We start from the raw sequence: 18,028 nt of genomic DNA, 5'->3' as shown, positions 1-18,028 counted from the left end.
TCAATGCAAAATATTCTAAGGTGACATTATATAAATTTGCTTCTCCATTTCTTTATCTTTTAAAAATTATTGTTCTTATAAGCCGCTATTACGAACTACTGCTGAAACTAATTATGTACACAACAATAGATTAACTAAGCATTACATAAAATTGTGACGAAAATATAAGAAGAAAACATTGTAACAAATATATACATGTATATATATATATTCATCGACTTCAATCTCATATGGAAAACAGCGAATATAAAATATAATTAAAAACTATTAAAACAAATTTTTACAAAATAATACAATCATATATACATTCCACCTTTATGAATAGACGTAGACCTGTTTAAAATGAATTTGAATAAAGCGAGGGAAAAAATCATACACGAAATGTGTCCTATTTTTGAGCTCTCCGTTGGAAGTAGTTTCTGGGGGTTTTCATCTCTATTGAATTGTCATATTATTATTATTATTATTATTATTAATAACCGTAAATAATAATAATAAATAAGGAAAATATTGAAATCAAAATTGATAAAGGTGCTTAATGATTATGTGCATCTGATTCTGATGTTTAGTAGTCCATTCCAAACATTAATATAAAGCACTTAACGATATAACAATTATAAAAGTCTGTTATGAGACCTCAAAAATGCCTGTGATAATATATAAAGCAGACTTCATTATTCACTAGGGGTGGGATTTAGCTCAGTCGGTTGAGTGCTCGCCTGAGGTGTTTGCGTCGCAGGATCGAACCACCTAGGTGGATCCATTCAACTGATTTGTTTTTTTTCCGTGGTATGTCCTATCCTGTCTGTTGGAAAGTGCATATAAAAGATCCCTTGCTACATTAGAATTTTAGCTGGTTTCCTCTGATAACTACGAGTTACAATGACCAAATGTTTGACATCCGATAGCCTAGCTGATTATTTAATCAATGTGCTCTAGTGGTGTCGTTAAACAAAAAAACCTTTAACTTTTCAGTATTCACTATGGTTCGGTATTGCAGTTTTATAGATCTTGTTCAACATTATTAAAAATTGCACATAAAGATAGAACACTTTTACGATTTTATGTTCTTATTATGTAAAACCAAAGTGAATTATATAAGGAAACCCTGAGGTATATATGGCATTGAATGTGAACATCAAAACAGATACCACATTCCAAATTGGATCTCTGTATATACGGCACAATCAAATGGTGATCTTTACTGTGGTGTGATAAATAGTTGCTTTCGCATACACTGAAGATGTATTATTTTGTAAATAAACGTGTCAATCGTGGAAGTACGTATTTGAATGGTTATTCAAATATGAGCACCTTTCATACACATGAACCCATTCACGCGTTCACATAAAACAACTAAGACCGCGAATCGAGTGAATCCGCACAGACGCTGTTAATTACATGCACGCGTGTTTTAACGGACACAAGAAATGTGCACAGACACTGTTAAGTACATGCACGCATATTTTAACGGACACAAGAAATTCGGGGAGCCATAACAAAAATCCCAATGCATTGAATATATCGCCTAAAATTAAAAAACCCAAAACAAACTATAAACCAAGTTTCAGCTCACTGTGATGAACATCCATAGGTGCAACTATAAACCAAGTTTCAGCTCACTGTGATGAACATCCATAGGTACAACTATAAACCAAGTTTCAGCTCACTGTGATGAACATCCATAGGTACAACTATAAACCAAGTTTCAGCACACTGTGATGAACATCCATAGGTGCAACTATAAACCAAGTTTCAGCTCACTGTGATGAACATCCATAGGTACAACTATAAACCAAGTTACCAATATACTGCTACACAGTATTCTACACAAAATGGTGCCTTGACTTGATTAACCTCAAGGGGCGGGACGTAGCCTAGTAGTAAAGCGTTCGCTTGATACGCGGTCGATTTAGGAACGATCCCTGTCGGTGGGCCATTGGGCTCTTTCTCGTTCCAGCCAGTGCACCACGACTGGTATATCAAAGTCCGTGGTATGTGCTATCCTGTCTGTGTGATGGAGCATATAAAAGATCCCTTGTTAATGTAGCGGGTTTCCTCTATATGATTGTGTCAAATTGACTATATGTTTGACATCCAATAGCCGATGATTTATAATCAATGTGCTCTAGTGGTGTCGTTAAACAAAACAAACTTCTTCTTCCAAAAGCCGACGATTAATAAATCAATGTGCTCTACTGGTGTCGTTAAACAAAACAAACTGCTTAACCTCCGTTAGGCGATTCTTAAATATAAAATGTGTTATTGAAACGGGACACACTGTCACATTATCCGAACCACCGCAATCTGTCTCTCGAAATACTTATCTTTTTTTCTTTTTTCTTTGGTTTGGTTTGGAGGATGTATATCTATTTCCCCTCTTTGTCGGTAAATTTGCAACAAGTTTAAATATTATATTTTACTTTATAGCTTGTAAAATGTTACGAGAGGCCCTAATATAGGCTAACGCCTGTTGGCCAATCCCCAAACCTCTAATTCTTTTGAACGGCAATAAATATTGTTTATTATTATTATTAAGTGGTTTAATGTGTCCATGTACCACTAGGGTTTCGAGCACGCCTATCCAGAGTCCGACCTCCGATAGGATCGGGGGTCTGACACGGGACAATATTGTTTAAACCAGTTACAGAGCGCTGACGTGCGATGGGTTGTAGGTTCGACTGCCTTCAACGGCATCGTCCTGAACTAGTGCCCCACGACTGGTACACCAACGACCGTGGTATATACTGTCCTGTTTATGGAAAAGCACTTATTAAATATTCCTTGCGGATTTATCGGTCAGTGGGGCAGCAGGTTATCTTTTTTTTGTTTCTCTTTCTTTCTCTCTCTATGCCTCTCACTAACTACCTGTCTGTCTGTCTGTCTGTCTGTCTGTCTGTCTCTCTCTCTCTCTCTCTCTCTCTCTCTCTCTCTCTCTCTCTCTCTCTCTCTCTCTCTCTCTCTCTCTCTCTCTCTCTCTCTCGTGTTTTCACCCCGCACCCGCACGTTCCCCTGCCAACCAAGTATCAAAATAATCATACATAAGACAACAAATAACCTCAATGCAAAATATTCTAAGGTGACATTATATAAATTTGCTTCTCCATTTCTTTATCTTTTAAAAATTATTGTTCTTATAAGCCGCTATTACGAACTACTGCTGAAACTAATTATGTACACAACAATAGATTAACTAAGCATTACATAAAATTGTGACGAAAATATAAGAAGAAAACATTGTAACAAATATATACATGTATATATATATATATATATTCATCGACTTCAATCTCATATACAAAACAGCGAATATAAAATATAATTAAAAACTATTAAAACAAATTTTTACAAAATAATACAATCATATATACATTCCACCTTTATGAATAGACGTAGACCTGTTTAAAATGAATTTGAATAAAGCGTGGGAAAAAATCATACACGAAATGTGTCCTATTTTTGAGCTCTCCGTTGGAAGTAGTTTCTGGGGGTTTTCATCTCTATTGAATTGTCATATTATTATTATTATTATTATTAATAACCGTAAATAATAATAATAAATAAGGAAAATATTGAAATCAAAATTGATAAAGGTGCTTAATGATTATGTGCATCTGATTCTGATGTTTAGTAGTCCATTCCAAACATTAATATAAAGCACTTAACGATATAACAATTATAAAAGTCTGTTATGAGACCTCAAAAATGCCTGTGATAATATATAAAGCAGACTTCATTATTCACTAGGGGTGGGATTTAGCTCAGTCGGTTGAGTGCTCGCCTGAGGTGTTTGCGTCGCAGGATCGAACCACCTAGGTGGATCCATTCAACTGATTTGTTTTTTTTCCGTGGTATGTCCTATCCTGTCTGTTTGAAAGTGCATATAAAAGATCCCTTGCTACATTAAATTTTTTTTAGCTGGTTTCCTCTGATAACTACGAGTTACAATGACCAAATGTTTGACATCCGATAGCCTAGCTGATTATTTAATCAATGTGCTCTAGTGGTGTCGTTAAACAAAACAAACTTTAACTTTTCAGTATTCACTATGGTTCGGTATTGCAGTTTTATATATCTTGTTTAACATTATTAAAAATTGCACATAAAGATAGAACACTTTTACGATTTTATGTTCTTATTATGTAAAACCAAAGTGAATTATATAAGAAAACCCTGAGGTATATATGGCATTGAATGTGAACATCAAAACAGATACCACATTCCAAATTGGATCTCTGTATATAAGGCACAATCAAATGGTGATCTTTACTGTGGGGATGATAAATAGTTGCTTTCGCATACACTGAAGATGTATTATTTTGTAAATAAACGTGTCAATCGTGGAAGTACGTATTTATATGGTTATCCAAATATGAGCACCTTTCATACACATGAACCCATTCACGCGTTCACTCTGTCACATAAAACAACTAAGACCGCGAATCGAGTGAATCCGCACAGACGCTGTTAAGTACATGCACGCATATTTTAACGGAAACAAGAAATTCGGCGAGCCATAACAAAAATCCCAATGCATTGAATATCTCGCCTAAAATTTAAAAAATAAATAAAAATGGCACACTGTGATGAACATCCATAGGTACAACTATAAACCAAGTTTCAGCTCACTGTGATGAACATCCATAGGTACAACTATAAACCAAATTTCACTGACCTAGGACTAATAGTTTGCAAGGAACTGATCAAAACGTGAAACTTTAGCGCAAAAGTTGACGTCGGTGCCGTCGTAAAAGCAATACCTGTATGTCGCTATTCATTTTATTTCAACTTATTTTCGTGCTTATATCCAATTAAGGTTCAAGCACGCTGTCCTGGACACACACCTCAGCTATCTGGGCTGTCTGTCCAGGACAGTGGGTTAGTTGTTTAGTGAGAGACAAGAGTTTGTAGTGGCCTTACACCTACCCATTGAGCCCTTAAGAACTCGCTCTGGGTTGGAGCCGGTGCCGTGTTGCGAACCCTGTAAAAAGAAAATTTCTCTTGGATTGGGAGGACTCCTAAATCCTCACCCTCTGTACATTTTTGTTTCATTTCTGTAAAACATGCAAGGGCAAATTTTCTTCTTTTTAAAAAAAATATGTTTTTCAGGGAGAGCATGACTCGACCGTCCTATAAACTTCGGTTGCTACAGTATAGACCCCCACCCCCTCCCTGCAAATATTTCTGCACACAGGCCTGTTTGGCGCGTGTCTGGAAATGTCTGTGCGGATGTAACTGAATCGCGTCCTATTATCCAACTAGTATTTATACTATTATGCTAGATTCAGACTACCAACTGTCACGACAAAATTAACCAAGTTGCTGATCACTCGATTTCTAAGACTGTCCAGTTGCTAGTTTGAGCGCTCTTACAAACTCAATTCTCACCATATACACTTCCTTACGACCGATGTGTTGGGGGAACATTACAACGCAACCATTGAGTTGACCAACTTCGACGTGGCCGTTGATAGCCTGACACTAGCACTAAAAGACAAGTGTCTAGTATCTGGGCACGGGTGACATGGCATAGTTCGACCTTCTAGACTGCTGTTGAGTGATCAGCCTGAGTCTCAAGCCTTCGACCAACAGACACATCCCGGCAAACAGCGCGAGGAAGCCGCCGAACACGGCGATACCAAACGACCACGACAGGTAGTTAGAGTCTGGGTGGGGGAGCCAGTCCCGCTCATTGTCCACCTTCACTCCGAACATTATCGTGCAGACGGCGAGGAAAAAACCTGGAAAACAGAGAAGAAACCTGCAGAAACGATTAAAAAAATCACACAAAAAAACACTAGTCTACGAGGGTCCATGTTAATCAATTCTTATTGTTATAAGGGGGGGGGGGGGGGGGGGGAAGAGAGAGAGAGAGAGAGAGAGAGAGAGAGAGAGAGAGAGAGAGAGAGAGAGAGACTTCCTTGGCCCAAAAAGTGGTACCGGCCGTACCGCTTCCGACGCCCCTGGGCATTACTGCCAAACAGACCGGCCTCGGTGGCGTCGTGGTTAGGCCATCGGTCTACAGGCTGGTAGGTACTGGGTTCAGATCCCAGTCGAGGCATGGCATTTTTAATCCAGATACCGACTCCAAACCCTGAGTGCGTGCTCCCCAAGGCTCAATGGGTAGGTGTAAACCACTTGCACCGACCAGCGATCCATAACTGGTTCAACAAAGGCCATGGTTTGTGCTATCCTGCCTGTGGGAAGTGCAAATAAAAGATCTCTTGCTGCTAATCAGAAAGAGTAGCCCATGTAGTGGCGACAGCGGGATTCCTCTCAAAATCTATGTGGTCATTAACCATATGTCTGACGCCATATAACCGTAAATAAAATGTGTTGAATGCGTCATTAAATAAAAAAATTCTTTCTTTTTCTTTACTGCCAAACAGCTATGCAGGCTTGCAAACGAATAACTATACATTTATACATGAATTACTAATTTTGCAGATAGCATGATGGAAATACATGGTTAAAAGATCATGTTTTTGACCGAATTTGACAATTTGCAACCGGGCCTGCACGGGGTTGACCTCTTGCCCCCCCCCCCCCCCCCCCCCCCCCCCCCCCCGTATCGTACACTTATGATTAAATCGGGACATTTTGTTCAGTATCACGTCATTATGTGATACACAAGTTTCAGCGATCAATACTCAATTTTAAACATTAAACAGTAGTTGATACTTCTTTACAGTAAGTATGTCTGTATATTCAATGTGCTAATAATATTTGCAGCAACACAAACCGGATTTTATCTCCCAATAATTTCGTATGTACGGACAAAATATCAGATGAATTGCGGTAACATGATGTTTGGACTACTACAAACATTATCACAGCCCAATATAAAAACACTGATATTCTAATCACAAAATATATTTAATCTTTAATTTTAGTCAGAAACATACTTCGTAATCTAGTCAAAATGTTATATGCCAAGAAAATAGCCACGGCAAAAAATAAGCCGTGGTAGAAGTCTTAATAGCATTTCCTACATTCATTCCTTTCTTCATTCATTTCAACTTATTTTTGTGCTTATAACCAATTAAGGTTCAAGCACACTGTGCCAGGCACACACCTCAGCTATCTGTCCAAGACAGTGGGTTAGTTGTTAATTGTTAGTGGCTAGTGAGGGAGAAGAGGGTGTAGTGGTCTTACACCTACCCAATGAGTTGTTAAAAAAAACTTGCTTTGGGTAGGAGCCGGTACCGCGCTGCGAACCCAGTACCTACCAGCCTTATGTCCGATGGCTTAACCACTACACCACCAAGGCCGGTCTGTTGGAACATAAACATCGCATCCAGTCTATATAAGCCTTTAGTGTGAATTTGGGTGGAACGTAGCCAAGTGGAAAAGTGTTCACTCGATGCGCTGTTGGTCTGGGATCGATCCCTGTTGGTGGACCCATTGGGCTATTTCTCGTTCCAGCCAGTGCACCATGACTGGTATATCAAAGGCCGTGGTATGTACTACCCTGTATGTGGGATGGTGCATATAAAAGATCCCTTGCTGCTAATCGAAAAGAGTAGCCCATGATGTGGCGACAGCAGGTTTCCTATCTCAGTATCTGTGTGGTCCTTAACTATATGTCTGATGCCATATAACCATAAATAAAATATGTTGAGGTGCGTCGTTAAATAAAACATTTCAGCCTTTAGTGTGAATTTTCACGGACTGAACTAGGATCACTGTCGACAGCTGGTTACCTGAGACGAAGTTGGCCACACATGCAGTATTCTCTGTTTATCATTAAAAAGCTAGAATCACTGTTGACAGCTGGTTATCTGAGACGAAGTTGGCCACACATGTAGTATTCTCTGTTTAGCATTAAAAAGCTAGGATCACTGTCGACAGCTGGTTACCTGAGACGAAGTTGGCCACACATGCAGTATTCTCTATTTATCATTAAAAAGCTAGGATCACTGTCGACAGCTGGTTACTTGAGACGAAGTTGGCCACACATGTAGTATTCTCTATTTAGCATTAAAAATCTAGAATCACTGTCGACAGCTGGTTACCTGAGACGAAGTTGGCCACACATGCAGTATTCTCTGTTTATCATTAAAAAGCTAGAATCACTGTTGACAGCTGGTTATCTGAGACGAAGTTGGCCACACATGTAGTATTCTCTGTTTAGCATTAAAAAGCTAGTGTCACTGTCGACAGCTGGTTACCTGAGACGAAGTTGGCCACACATGTAGTATTCTCTGTTTATCATTAAAAAGCTAGGATTACTGTCGACAGCTGGTTACCTGAGACGAAGTTAGCCACACATGTAGTATTCTCTGTTTATCATTAAAAAGCTAGTGTCACTGTCGACAGCTGGTTACCTGAGACGAAGTTGGCCACACATGTAGTATTCTCTATTTAACATTAAAAAGCTAGTGTCACTGTTGACAGCTGGTTACCTGTGACGAAGTTGGCCACACTGGAGGAAAGCACGAGTATCCAGTCTAAGTTGGCCGAACAACACTTGATGAAGTACATGACGATGATGAGGGTGGTGCTCACCCCGAGAATCAGATTGAGGCACATCATCACCTGGATGCTGATCAGCCAGTCTGAAATAGAAACAATCCATGCCGATAAAAGGCTGAGACTTCCACTCATCCACCCAAACATCCAGATAAAAAGATGAGAAATCAATCCATCCAGGATAAAAGGCTGAGACATCCATCCATCCAAATAAAAGGCTGAGACATCATCCATCCATTCATCCAGATAAAAGGCTGAGTCATCCATTCATCCAGATAAAAGGCTGAGACATCCATCCATCCAGATAAAAGGCTGAGACATCCATCCATCCAGATAAAAGGCTGAGACATCCATCCATCCAGATAAAAGGCTGAGACATCCATTCATCCAGATAAAAGGCTGAGACATCCATCCATCCATCCAGATAAAAGGCTGAGACATCCATCCATCCATCCATCCATCCAGATAAAAGGCTGAGACATCCATCCATCCATCCAGGATAAAAGGCTGAGACATCCATCCATCCAGATAAAAGGCTGAGACATCCATCCATCCATCCAGATAAAAGTCTGAGGCATCCATCCATCCAGATAAAAAGCTGAGACATCCATCCATCCAGATAAAAGGCTGAGACATCCATCCATCCATCCAGATAAAAGGCTGAGACATCCATCCATCCAGATAAAAGGCTGAGACATCCATCCATCCATATAAAAGGCTGAGACATCCATCCATCCATCCAAATAAAAGGCTGAGACATCCATCCATCCAGATAAAAGGCTGAGACATCCATCCATCCATATAAAAGGCTGAGACATCCATCCATCCATCCATATAAAAGACTGAGACATCCATCCATCCAGATAAAACGCTGAGACATCCATCCATCCATCCATCCAGATAAAAGGCTGAGACATCCAGATAAAAGGGTGACACATCCATCCATCCATCCAGATAAAAGACTGAGACATCCATCCATCCATCCAGATAAAAGGCTGAGACATCCATCCATCCATCCATCCATATAAAAGACTGAGACATCCATCCATCCATCCAGATAAAAGGCTGAGACATCCATCCATCCATCCAGATAAAAGGCTGAGACATCCATCCATCCATCCAGATAAAAGGCTGAGACATCCATCCATCCAGATAAAAGGCTGAGACATCCATCCATCCATCCAGATAAAAGGCTGAGACATCCATCCATCAATACAGATAAAAGGCTGACACATCCATCCATCCATCCATCCATCCATCCAGATAAAAGACTGAGACATCCATCCATCCATCCAGATAAAAGGCTGAGACATCCATCCATCCATCCATCCATATAAAAGACTGAGACATCCATCCATCCATCCAGATAAAAGGCTGAGACATCCATCCATCCAGATAAAAGACTGAGACATCCATCCATCCAGATAAAAGGCTGAGACATCCATCCATCCATATAAAAGACTGAGACATCCATCCATCCAGATAAAAGGCTGAGACATCCATCCATCCATCCAGATAAAAGGCTGACACATCCATCCATCCATCCAGATAAAAGGCTGACACATCCATCCATCCATCCATCCAGATAAAAGACTGAGACATCCATCCATCCATCCAGATAAAAGGCTGAGACATCCATCCATCCATCCAAATAAAAGGCTGAGACATCCATCCATCCAGATAAAAGGCTGAGACATCCATCCATCCATCGAGATAAAAGGCTGAGACATCCATCCATCCATCCATATAAAAGACTGAGACATCCATCCATCCAGATAAAACGCTGAGACATCCATCCATCCATCCATCCAGATAAAAGGTTGAGACATCCAGATAAAAGGGTGACACATCCATCCATCCATCCAGATAAAAGACTGAGACATCCATCCATCCATCCAGATAAAAGGCTGAGACATCCATCCATCCATCCATCCAAATAAAAGGCTGAGACATCCATCCATCCAGATAAAAGGCTGAGACATCCATCCATCCATCCAGATAAAAGGCTGACACATCCATCCATCCATCCATCCAGATAAAAGACTGAGACATCCATCCATCCATCCAAATAAAAGGCTGAGACATCCATCCATCCAGATAAAAGGCTGAGACATCCATCCATCCATCCAGATAAAAGGCTGAGACATCCATCCATCCATCCAGATAAAAGGCTGACACATCCATCCATCCAGATAAAAGGCTGACACATCCATCCATCCATCCATCCAGATAAAAGGCTGAGACATCCATCCATCCATCCAGATAAAAGATTGAGACATCCATCCATCCATCCAGATAAAAGGCTGAGACATCCATCCATCCATCCATCCAAATAAAAGGCTGAGACAGCCATCCATCCAGATAAAAGGCTGAGACATCCATCCATCCATATAAAAGACTGAGACATCCATCCATCCAGATAAAACGCTGAGACATCCATCCATCCATCCATCCAGATAAAAGGCTGAGACATCCAGATAAAAGGGTGACACATCCATCCATCCATCCAGATAAAAGACTGAGACATCCATCCATCCATCCAGATAAAAGGCTGAGACATCCATCCATCCATCCATCCAAATAAAAGGCTGAGACATCCATCCATCCAGATAAAAGGCTGAGACATCCATCCATCCATCCAGATAAAAGGCTGACACATCCATCCATCCATCCATCCAGATAAAAGACTGAGACATCCATCCATCCATCCAAATAAAAGGCTGAGACATCCATCCATCCAGATAAAAGGCTGACACATCCATCCATCCATCCAGATAAAAGGCTGAGACATCCATCCATCCATCCAGATAAAAGGCTGACACATCCATCCATCCATCCAGATAAAAGGCTGACACATCCATCCATCCAGATAAAAGGCTGACACATCCATCCATCCATCCAGATAAAAGGCTGAGACATCCATCCATCCATCCAGATAAAAGGCTGACACATCCATCCATCCAGATAAAAGGCTGACATCCATCCATCCATCCAGATAAAAGGCTGAGACATCCATCCATCCAGATAAAAGGCTGAGACATCCATCCATCCATCCAGATAAAAGGCTGACACATCCATCCATCCATCCAGATAAAAGGCTGACACATCCATCCATCCATCCAGATAAAAGGCTGACACATCCATCCATCCATCCAGATAAAAGGCTGAGACATCCATCCATCCATCCAGATAAAAGGCTGACACATCCATCCATCCAGATAAAAGGCTGACACATCCATCCATCCATCCAGATAAAAGGCTGAGACATCCATCCATCCATCCAGATAAAAGGCTGAGACATCCATCCATCCAGATAAAAGGCTGACACATCCATCCATCCATCCAGATAAAAGGCTGACACATCCATCCATCCATCCAGATAAAAGGCTGAGACATCCATCCATCCATCCAGATAAAAGGCTGAGACATCCATCCATCCATCCAGATAAAAGGCTGAGACATCCATCCATCCATCCAGATAAAAGGCTGAGACATCCATCCATCCAGATAAAAGGCTGAGACATCCATCCATCCATCCAGATAAAAGGCTGAGAAATCCATCCATCCATCCATATAAAAGGCTGAGATATCCATCCATCCAGATAAAACGCTGAGACATCCATCCATCCATCCATCCAGATAAAAGGCTGAGACATCCATCCATCCATATAAAAGACTGAGACATCCATCCATCCAGATAAAACGCTGAGACATCCATCCATCCATCCATCCAGATAAAAGGCTGAGACATCCAGATAAAAGGGTGACACATCCATCCATCCATCCAGATAAAAGACTGAGACATCCATCCATCCATCCAGATAAAAGGCTGAGACATCCATCCATCCAGATAAAAGGCTGAGACATCCATCTATCCATCCAGATAAAAGGCTGACACATCCATCCATCCATCCATCCAGATAAAAGAATGAGACATCCATCCATCCATCCAAATAAAAGGCTGAGACATCCATCCATCCAGATAAAAGGCTGACACATCCATCCATCCATCCAGATAAAAGGCTGAGACATCCATCCATCCATCCAGATAAAAGGCTGAGACATCCATCCATCCATCCAGATAAAAGGCTGAGACATCCATCCATCCAGATAAAAGGCTGAGACATCCATCCATCCATCCAGATAAAAGGCTGAGACATCCATCCATCCATCCAGATAAAAGGCTGAGACATCCATCCATCCATCCAGATAAAAGACTGAGACATCCATCCATCCATCCAGATAAAAGGCTGAGACATCCATCCATCCATCCAGATAAAAGGCTGAGACATCCATCCATCCATCCAGATAAAAGGCTGAGACATCCATCCATCCATCCAGATAAAAGGCTGAGACATCCATCCATCCATCCAGATAAAAGGCTGAGACATCCATCCATCCAGATAAAAGGCTGAGACATCCATCCATCCATCCAGATAAAAGGCTGAGAAATCCATCCATCCATCCATATAAAAGGCTGAGATATCCATCCATCCAGATACATGGCTGAGACATCCATCCATCCATCCTGATAAAAGGCTGAGACATCCATCCATCCATCCTGATAAAAGGCTGAGACATCCATCCATCCATCCATCCAGATAAAAGGCTGAGACATCCATCCATCCATCCATCCATATAAAAGACTGAGACATCCATCCATCCATCCAGATAAAAGGCTGAGACATCCATCCATCCATCCTGATAAAAGGCTGAGACATCCATCCATCCATCCTGATAAAAGGCTGAGACATCCATCCATCCATCCATCCATATAAAAGACTGAGACATCCATCCATCCATCCATCCAGATAAAAGGCTGAGACATCCATCCATCCATCCTGATAAAAGGCTGACATCCATCTATCCTTCTAGATAAAAGGCTAAGACGTCCATCCATCCAGATAAAAGGCCGAGTCATCCATCCATCCATGAATAAAGATAAATGATTAAAGAGAGGAAAGGTAATCTGAATCGAACAGAATAATTGGGAGAGGAAGAGAAGAGAATTGACAGAGAGACAGTGAATGATAGAAAGAGCGACAGTGAGAGAGAATGAATGACAGTGTGTGTGTGTGTCAGAGTAATAAATAACGGGATAAAACGTTTTCATATACCTCACTGGAAATATATATATATATATATATATATATATAGAGAGAGAGAGAGAGAGAGAGAGAGAGAGAGAGAGAGAGAGAGAGAGAGAGAGAGAGAGAGAGAGAGAGAGAGAGAGGAATGTCAGCTGACCATGACAACAAAGTAGGTGGAGGTAGACGGATAGGGAGGGAGGGACAGGGAAGCCAAGGGAGGTAGAGGGAGGGGGGAGATGTGGGATGTCACGAATTTCTCACCTGGTGTAAGCCACCTCCAAATGGCTCGATATTCGAAAGAATACAGAGCGTGACATCCATTGTATCTCTTGCCCAGCCCTCCCGATTTGTTGTCGACGTAGTTGTAGAAACACGCCTCCCACAGCCCCATCTTGCCGAAGCCGGTGTCACGCTGTTGTAACGCCTCGATCCAGTTTGTCGACGCCATGCTGATGACGACGCAGATCGCGCACAACGACGTCAACACCAGACCAAGAATGGAGAGCCAAGTAATTCTACTGGACGCCATCTTGGTTTTATTTTTAAAATGACAACATTACCTGGGCTAGTCCAATTTGACAGGTATGACAAGGGGTGACAGGTTAGGTTATCGCGACCTGTACGATATGACAGATATTTGTTATGCCAGTTTTCCTTGCACCAGCAAACGATGTGCATATAATACGTTTTCAATAGTTCATTCTAAAATTGTCTTTATAAAACACTCAGAAACTGTATTATTAATTAATAAAATATACCTGTTAATGTTATATATTTTGTCATTCATTTATTAAAACAAGTACGTTACATTTATTTTTATTTCAATTAATTTTTTGTCGTTAATGCGAACAAAAGTTCCATGACATGGGGGGGGGGGGGGGGGGAGAGCTGACTGAGATTGGGAGGCTGACTGAGATCGAGGGCTCAAAGCAAAGTTTCTAGGGGGTTTCGGGGGGTATGTTCCAACGTAAAATTTTAATATCCTGAAATGAAATTTCCTTCATTCTACAAATAAAATTCATCTCTACCTTATCCCCAGTGCGGGCGGTCCCTTCTCCCTTCCTCTCCAATCCTTTCCTGTTCTGGACGGAGGATCTGGCCGAGGCCGGCACCGATACCCATGCCCACGTTAAACCCTATGACTTGACTAATTTGATCATTTGCATTTAATTCGCACAAAAATCAGCCTGCACCCCCCCCCCCCCCCCCCCCCGAATATAATAGTAATGCGACATTTAGTCTAGACGAGTTTAAAGTTTGTTTTCTTTTAACGACACCACTAGAGCACATTGATTAATTAATCATCGGCTATTGGATGTCAAACAGTTGATAATTATGACTCGTAGTCATCAGAGGAAACCCGCTACATTTTTTCCTTAGCAGCAAGGGATCTTTTATATGCACTTTCCCAAAAAGAAGAAAGCACATACTACGGCCTTTGACCAGTTGTGGTGCACTGGTTGAAACGAGAAAAATCAAGTCAGTTGAATGGATCCACTGAGGTGGTTCGATCCTGCGACGCATGCACCTCAGGAAGGAATGAAGAAATGTTTTATTTAACGATGGACTGAACACATTTTATTTACTGTTATATGGCGTCGGACATATGGTTGAGGACCACACAGATATTGAGAGAGGAAACCCGCTGTCGCCACTTCATGGGCTACTCTTTTCGATTAGCAGCAAGAGAATTTTCATATGCACCATCCCACAGACAGAATAATACATACTACGGCCTTTGTTATACCAGTTGTGGAGCAGTGGCTTGAACGAGAAATAGCCCAATGGGCCCACCGACGGGAATCGATCCTAGATCGATCGCGCATCAGGCGAGCGCTGTACCACAGGGCTACGCCCCGCCCCCGACTGAGATAAATCCCGCCTCATAATGGTCATGCGACATTTAATCTAGACGAGAGACAAAATGCATTTAAAGTTTAAAGTTTTTTTTTTTTTAACAACTCTACTAGAGCATATTGATTTATTCATCATCGGCTTTTGGATGTCAAACATTTAGTAATATTTACATATCGTATTAAGAGAGGAAACCCGCTACATTTTCCCCATTACTAGCAATGGATCTTTTATATGCACCATCCCACAGACAGGATAGCACATACCACGGTATTTGATATGTCAGTCGTGGTGCACTGACTAGAACGAGAAATAGCCCAAATTGCAATGGGCCCACATACGGGGATCGATCCAAGAGCGAGAGACGAAATGCAGTGAAAGAAAAGAAAAAAGGAAAGGAATTATCGATCGCCCTCAGTGAACTTGGTTTTTTTTTTTTTCCTCACTCCAAGCTGTGCCACACGACCGGTACATCAAAGGCTATGGTACGTACTGTCATGTGAAAGTTCATGTAAAAGATCCTTTGCTGCTTTAGCGGTAGGAGTAGCACAAGTAGGTTTCCGGGGCGGAACGTAGCCCAGTGGTAAAGCGCACGCTTGATGCGCTGTCGGTCTGGGATCGATCCCCGTCGGTGGGCCCATTGAACTATTTCTCGTTCCAGCCAATGCACCACGACTGGTATATCAAAGGCCACGGTATGTGCTATCCTGTCTGTGAGATGGTGCATATAAAAGATCCCTTGCTGCTACTTTCTCGTTCCAGCCAGTGCACCACGACTGGTATATCAAAGGCCGTGGTATGTGCTATCCTGTCTGTGGGATGGATCATATAAAAGATTCCTTGTTAATGTAGCGGGTTTCCTTTCTATGACTATGTCAAAAATGACCATATGTTTGACATCCAATAGCCGATGATTAATAAATCAATGTGCTCTAGTGGTGTCGTTAAACAAAACAAACTTTTTAAAGTAGGTTTCCTTTCGTGCTATGGGGGGGGGGGGGACGTAGCTCAGTGGTAAAGCGCTTGTCTGTTGCGCGGTCAGTATAGGATCAATCCCTGTCGGTGGATCCATTTGGCTATTTCTCGACTGGTGTATAAAAGGCCGTGGTGTGTGCTATCCTGTCTATGGGATGGTATATATAAAGGATTCCTTGCTGCTAATAGAAAAATAAGATTATAACCAGACCTAAAAATATCTTGGCAAGATGTAGTCAAATAAACATCTATAGTCTTTCCCATCCTGAAACATTGTTTTCTTGCTATGGTATGACTGGTATATCAAAGGCTGTGGTATGTGCTAGCCTGCCTACGAGATGGTGCATATAACAGATCCCTTGCTACTAATGGAAAAAAAAGTAGTGGGTTTCCTCTCTAAAGCTATAGGTCAAAATTACCACTTTTGACATCCAATAGCCAATGATTAATAAAATATGCTCTAGTAGTGTCGTTAAACAAAACAAACCCTTTTGTGCTTACGTGTAAATTGTCTTGCCTCAGTAATTTTCAAAAAACTGGTGGTAGCGGGTTTTCTTTGACTTCATGCAGAATTACCAAATAGCCGATGATTAATAAATCAATGTGCTCTAGTGGTGTCGTTAAATGAAACTAACTAACACTGTCTTTGGTCTGGTATGTTTCTCCCCTCCCCCCCCCCCCCCCCCCCCTCTCTCTCTCTCTCTCACCCACACAACACATAACCAAAACAACGTTATTTTATATACAAAATGATTTATTAAAAACTTTGATTTCTTTATACAAATCATAAAAATATATATACAATATGGTCAGTAACATACATATCAGGTTTTTTTTAAAAAATCTTAATTACGTCAAATCCTTAAAAAAAAAATTTAAAAAAAAAAAAAAAAAAAAAAAAAAAAAAATCATGCAGGACTCCATGCTCTGTTGTACAGAATTCCACACTTGGAAATGTTTGCTACAATGAAACCTGTTAAAACGACCACCTCCACCTAACAACCACCTGTATCAGATCGTAAATTTAAAGTAAATGATTTGTGGTGACTGTATTAGACAGGTATGATAGTAAATAAAACGTCAATGGTTGTTATCCCATGTTTATTTATTATACTACTCACCTTTTGCAAGTGGTATACCAAATATATGTCACGATAAACAATTTGTGAACATCTTAAATTTGTGTAACATGTTATCAGTGAGACTATACGGTTTGGATGTTCCATTACATCACCATAGTAACACATGACTATAATTAGATATGCCATCTCATCTAACACAATAAATTCAGGACATATATTTTTCGAAATATGCCTATCGAAAACTAAGTGGTGTATTACTTTATGGACAGGCTGCACTGTGAAGAGTTAAAAGAATAACTGAATTTGATTGGACCGTTATCTAAACAGATTTTATCTCTGAGGTAATCGACATAATTATGCTGTTATTAATAGGACTGGATCGCACCATTATAAAACATGGATTTAAAATATTCACGAACTTGACATCATTGTTTTTCATGCTATTAAACAAAAAACAAAAATTGAAAATATAGCGAAAATAATATTTTAAAATATCATTGATGACATTACTAAAACATAATTGTTATTTTATGTATAATTATGAATGATCATGAA

The 18,028-nt window shown here is 40.6% G+C and overlaps 1 protein-coding gene across 1 annotated transcript; it reads right to left on the bottom strand.

Annotated features, from left to right (window-relative positions):
* Positions 1-5,461: 5,461 nt before the first annotated feature.
* LOC121377047 lies at positions 5,462-14,117 on the bottom strand. Its single transcript, XM_041504898.1, has 3 exons — positions 13,824-14,117; positions 8,406-8,558; positions 5,462-5,741 (listed from the first exon to the last, which is right to left on the bottom strand). Exons 1-3 carry the CDS (start codon positions 14,089-14,091, stop codon positions 5,503-5,505), a joined length of 660 nt encoding a protein of 219 aa, XP_041360832.1. The 5' UTR covers positions 14,092-14,117; the 3' UTR covers positions 5,462-5,502.
* Between the last annotated feature and the right edge of the window lie 3,911 nt (positions 14,118-18,028).

This window comes from Gigantopelta aegis, chromosome 7 (genome assembly GCF_016097555.1).
Source record: "Gigantopelta aegis isolate Gae_Host chromosome 7, Gae_host_genome, whole genome shotgun sequence".
Taxonomy (NCBI): Eukaryota; Metazoa; Mollusca; class Gastropoda; order Neomphalida; family Peltospiridae; genus Gigantopelta; species Gigantopelta aegis.
This window is presented reverse-complemented; position numbering and strand designations above follow the sequence as displayed.

Coding starts and splice junctions, on each gene's coding strand:
- LOC121377047 (XM_041504898.1), bottom strand. CDS start 14,091: ATGGCGTCCAGTAGAATTACTTGGCTCTCCATTCTTGGTCTGGTGTTG. Junction 8,559..13,823: donor TTGGAGGTGGCTTACACCAG/GTGAGAAATTCG, acceptor TTTCTATTTCAG/ACTGGCTGATCAGCATCCAG. Junction 5,742..8,405: donor TGTGGCCAACTTCGTCACAG/GTAACCAGCTGT, acceptor TCTGTTTTCCAG/GTTTTTTCCTCGCCGTCTGC.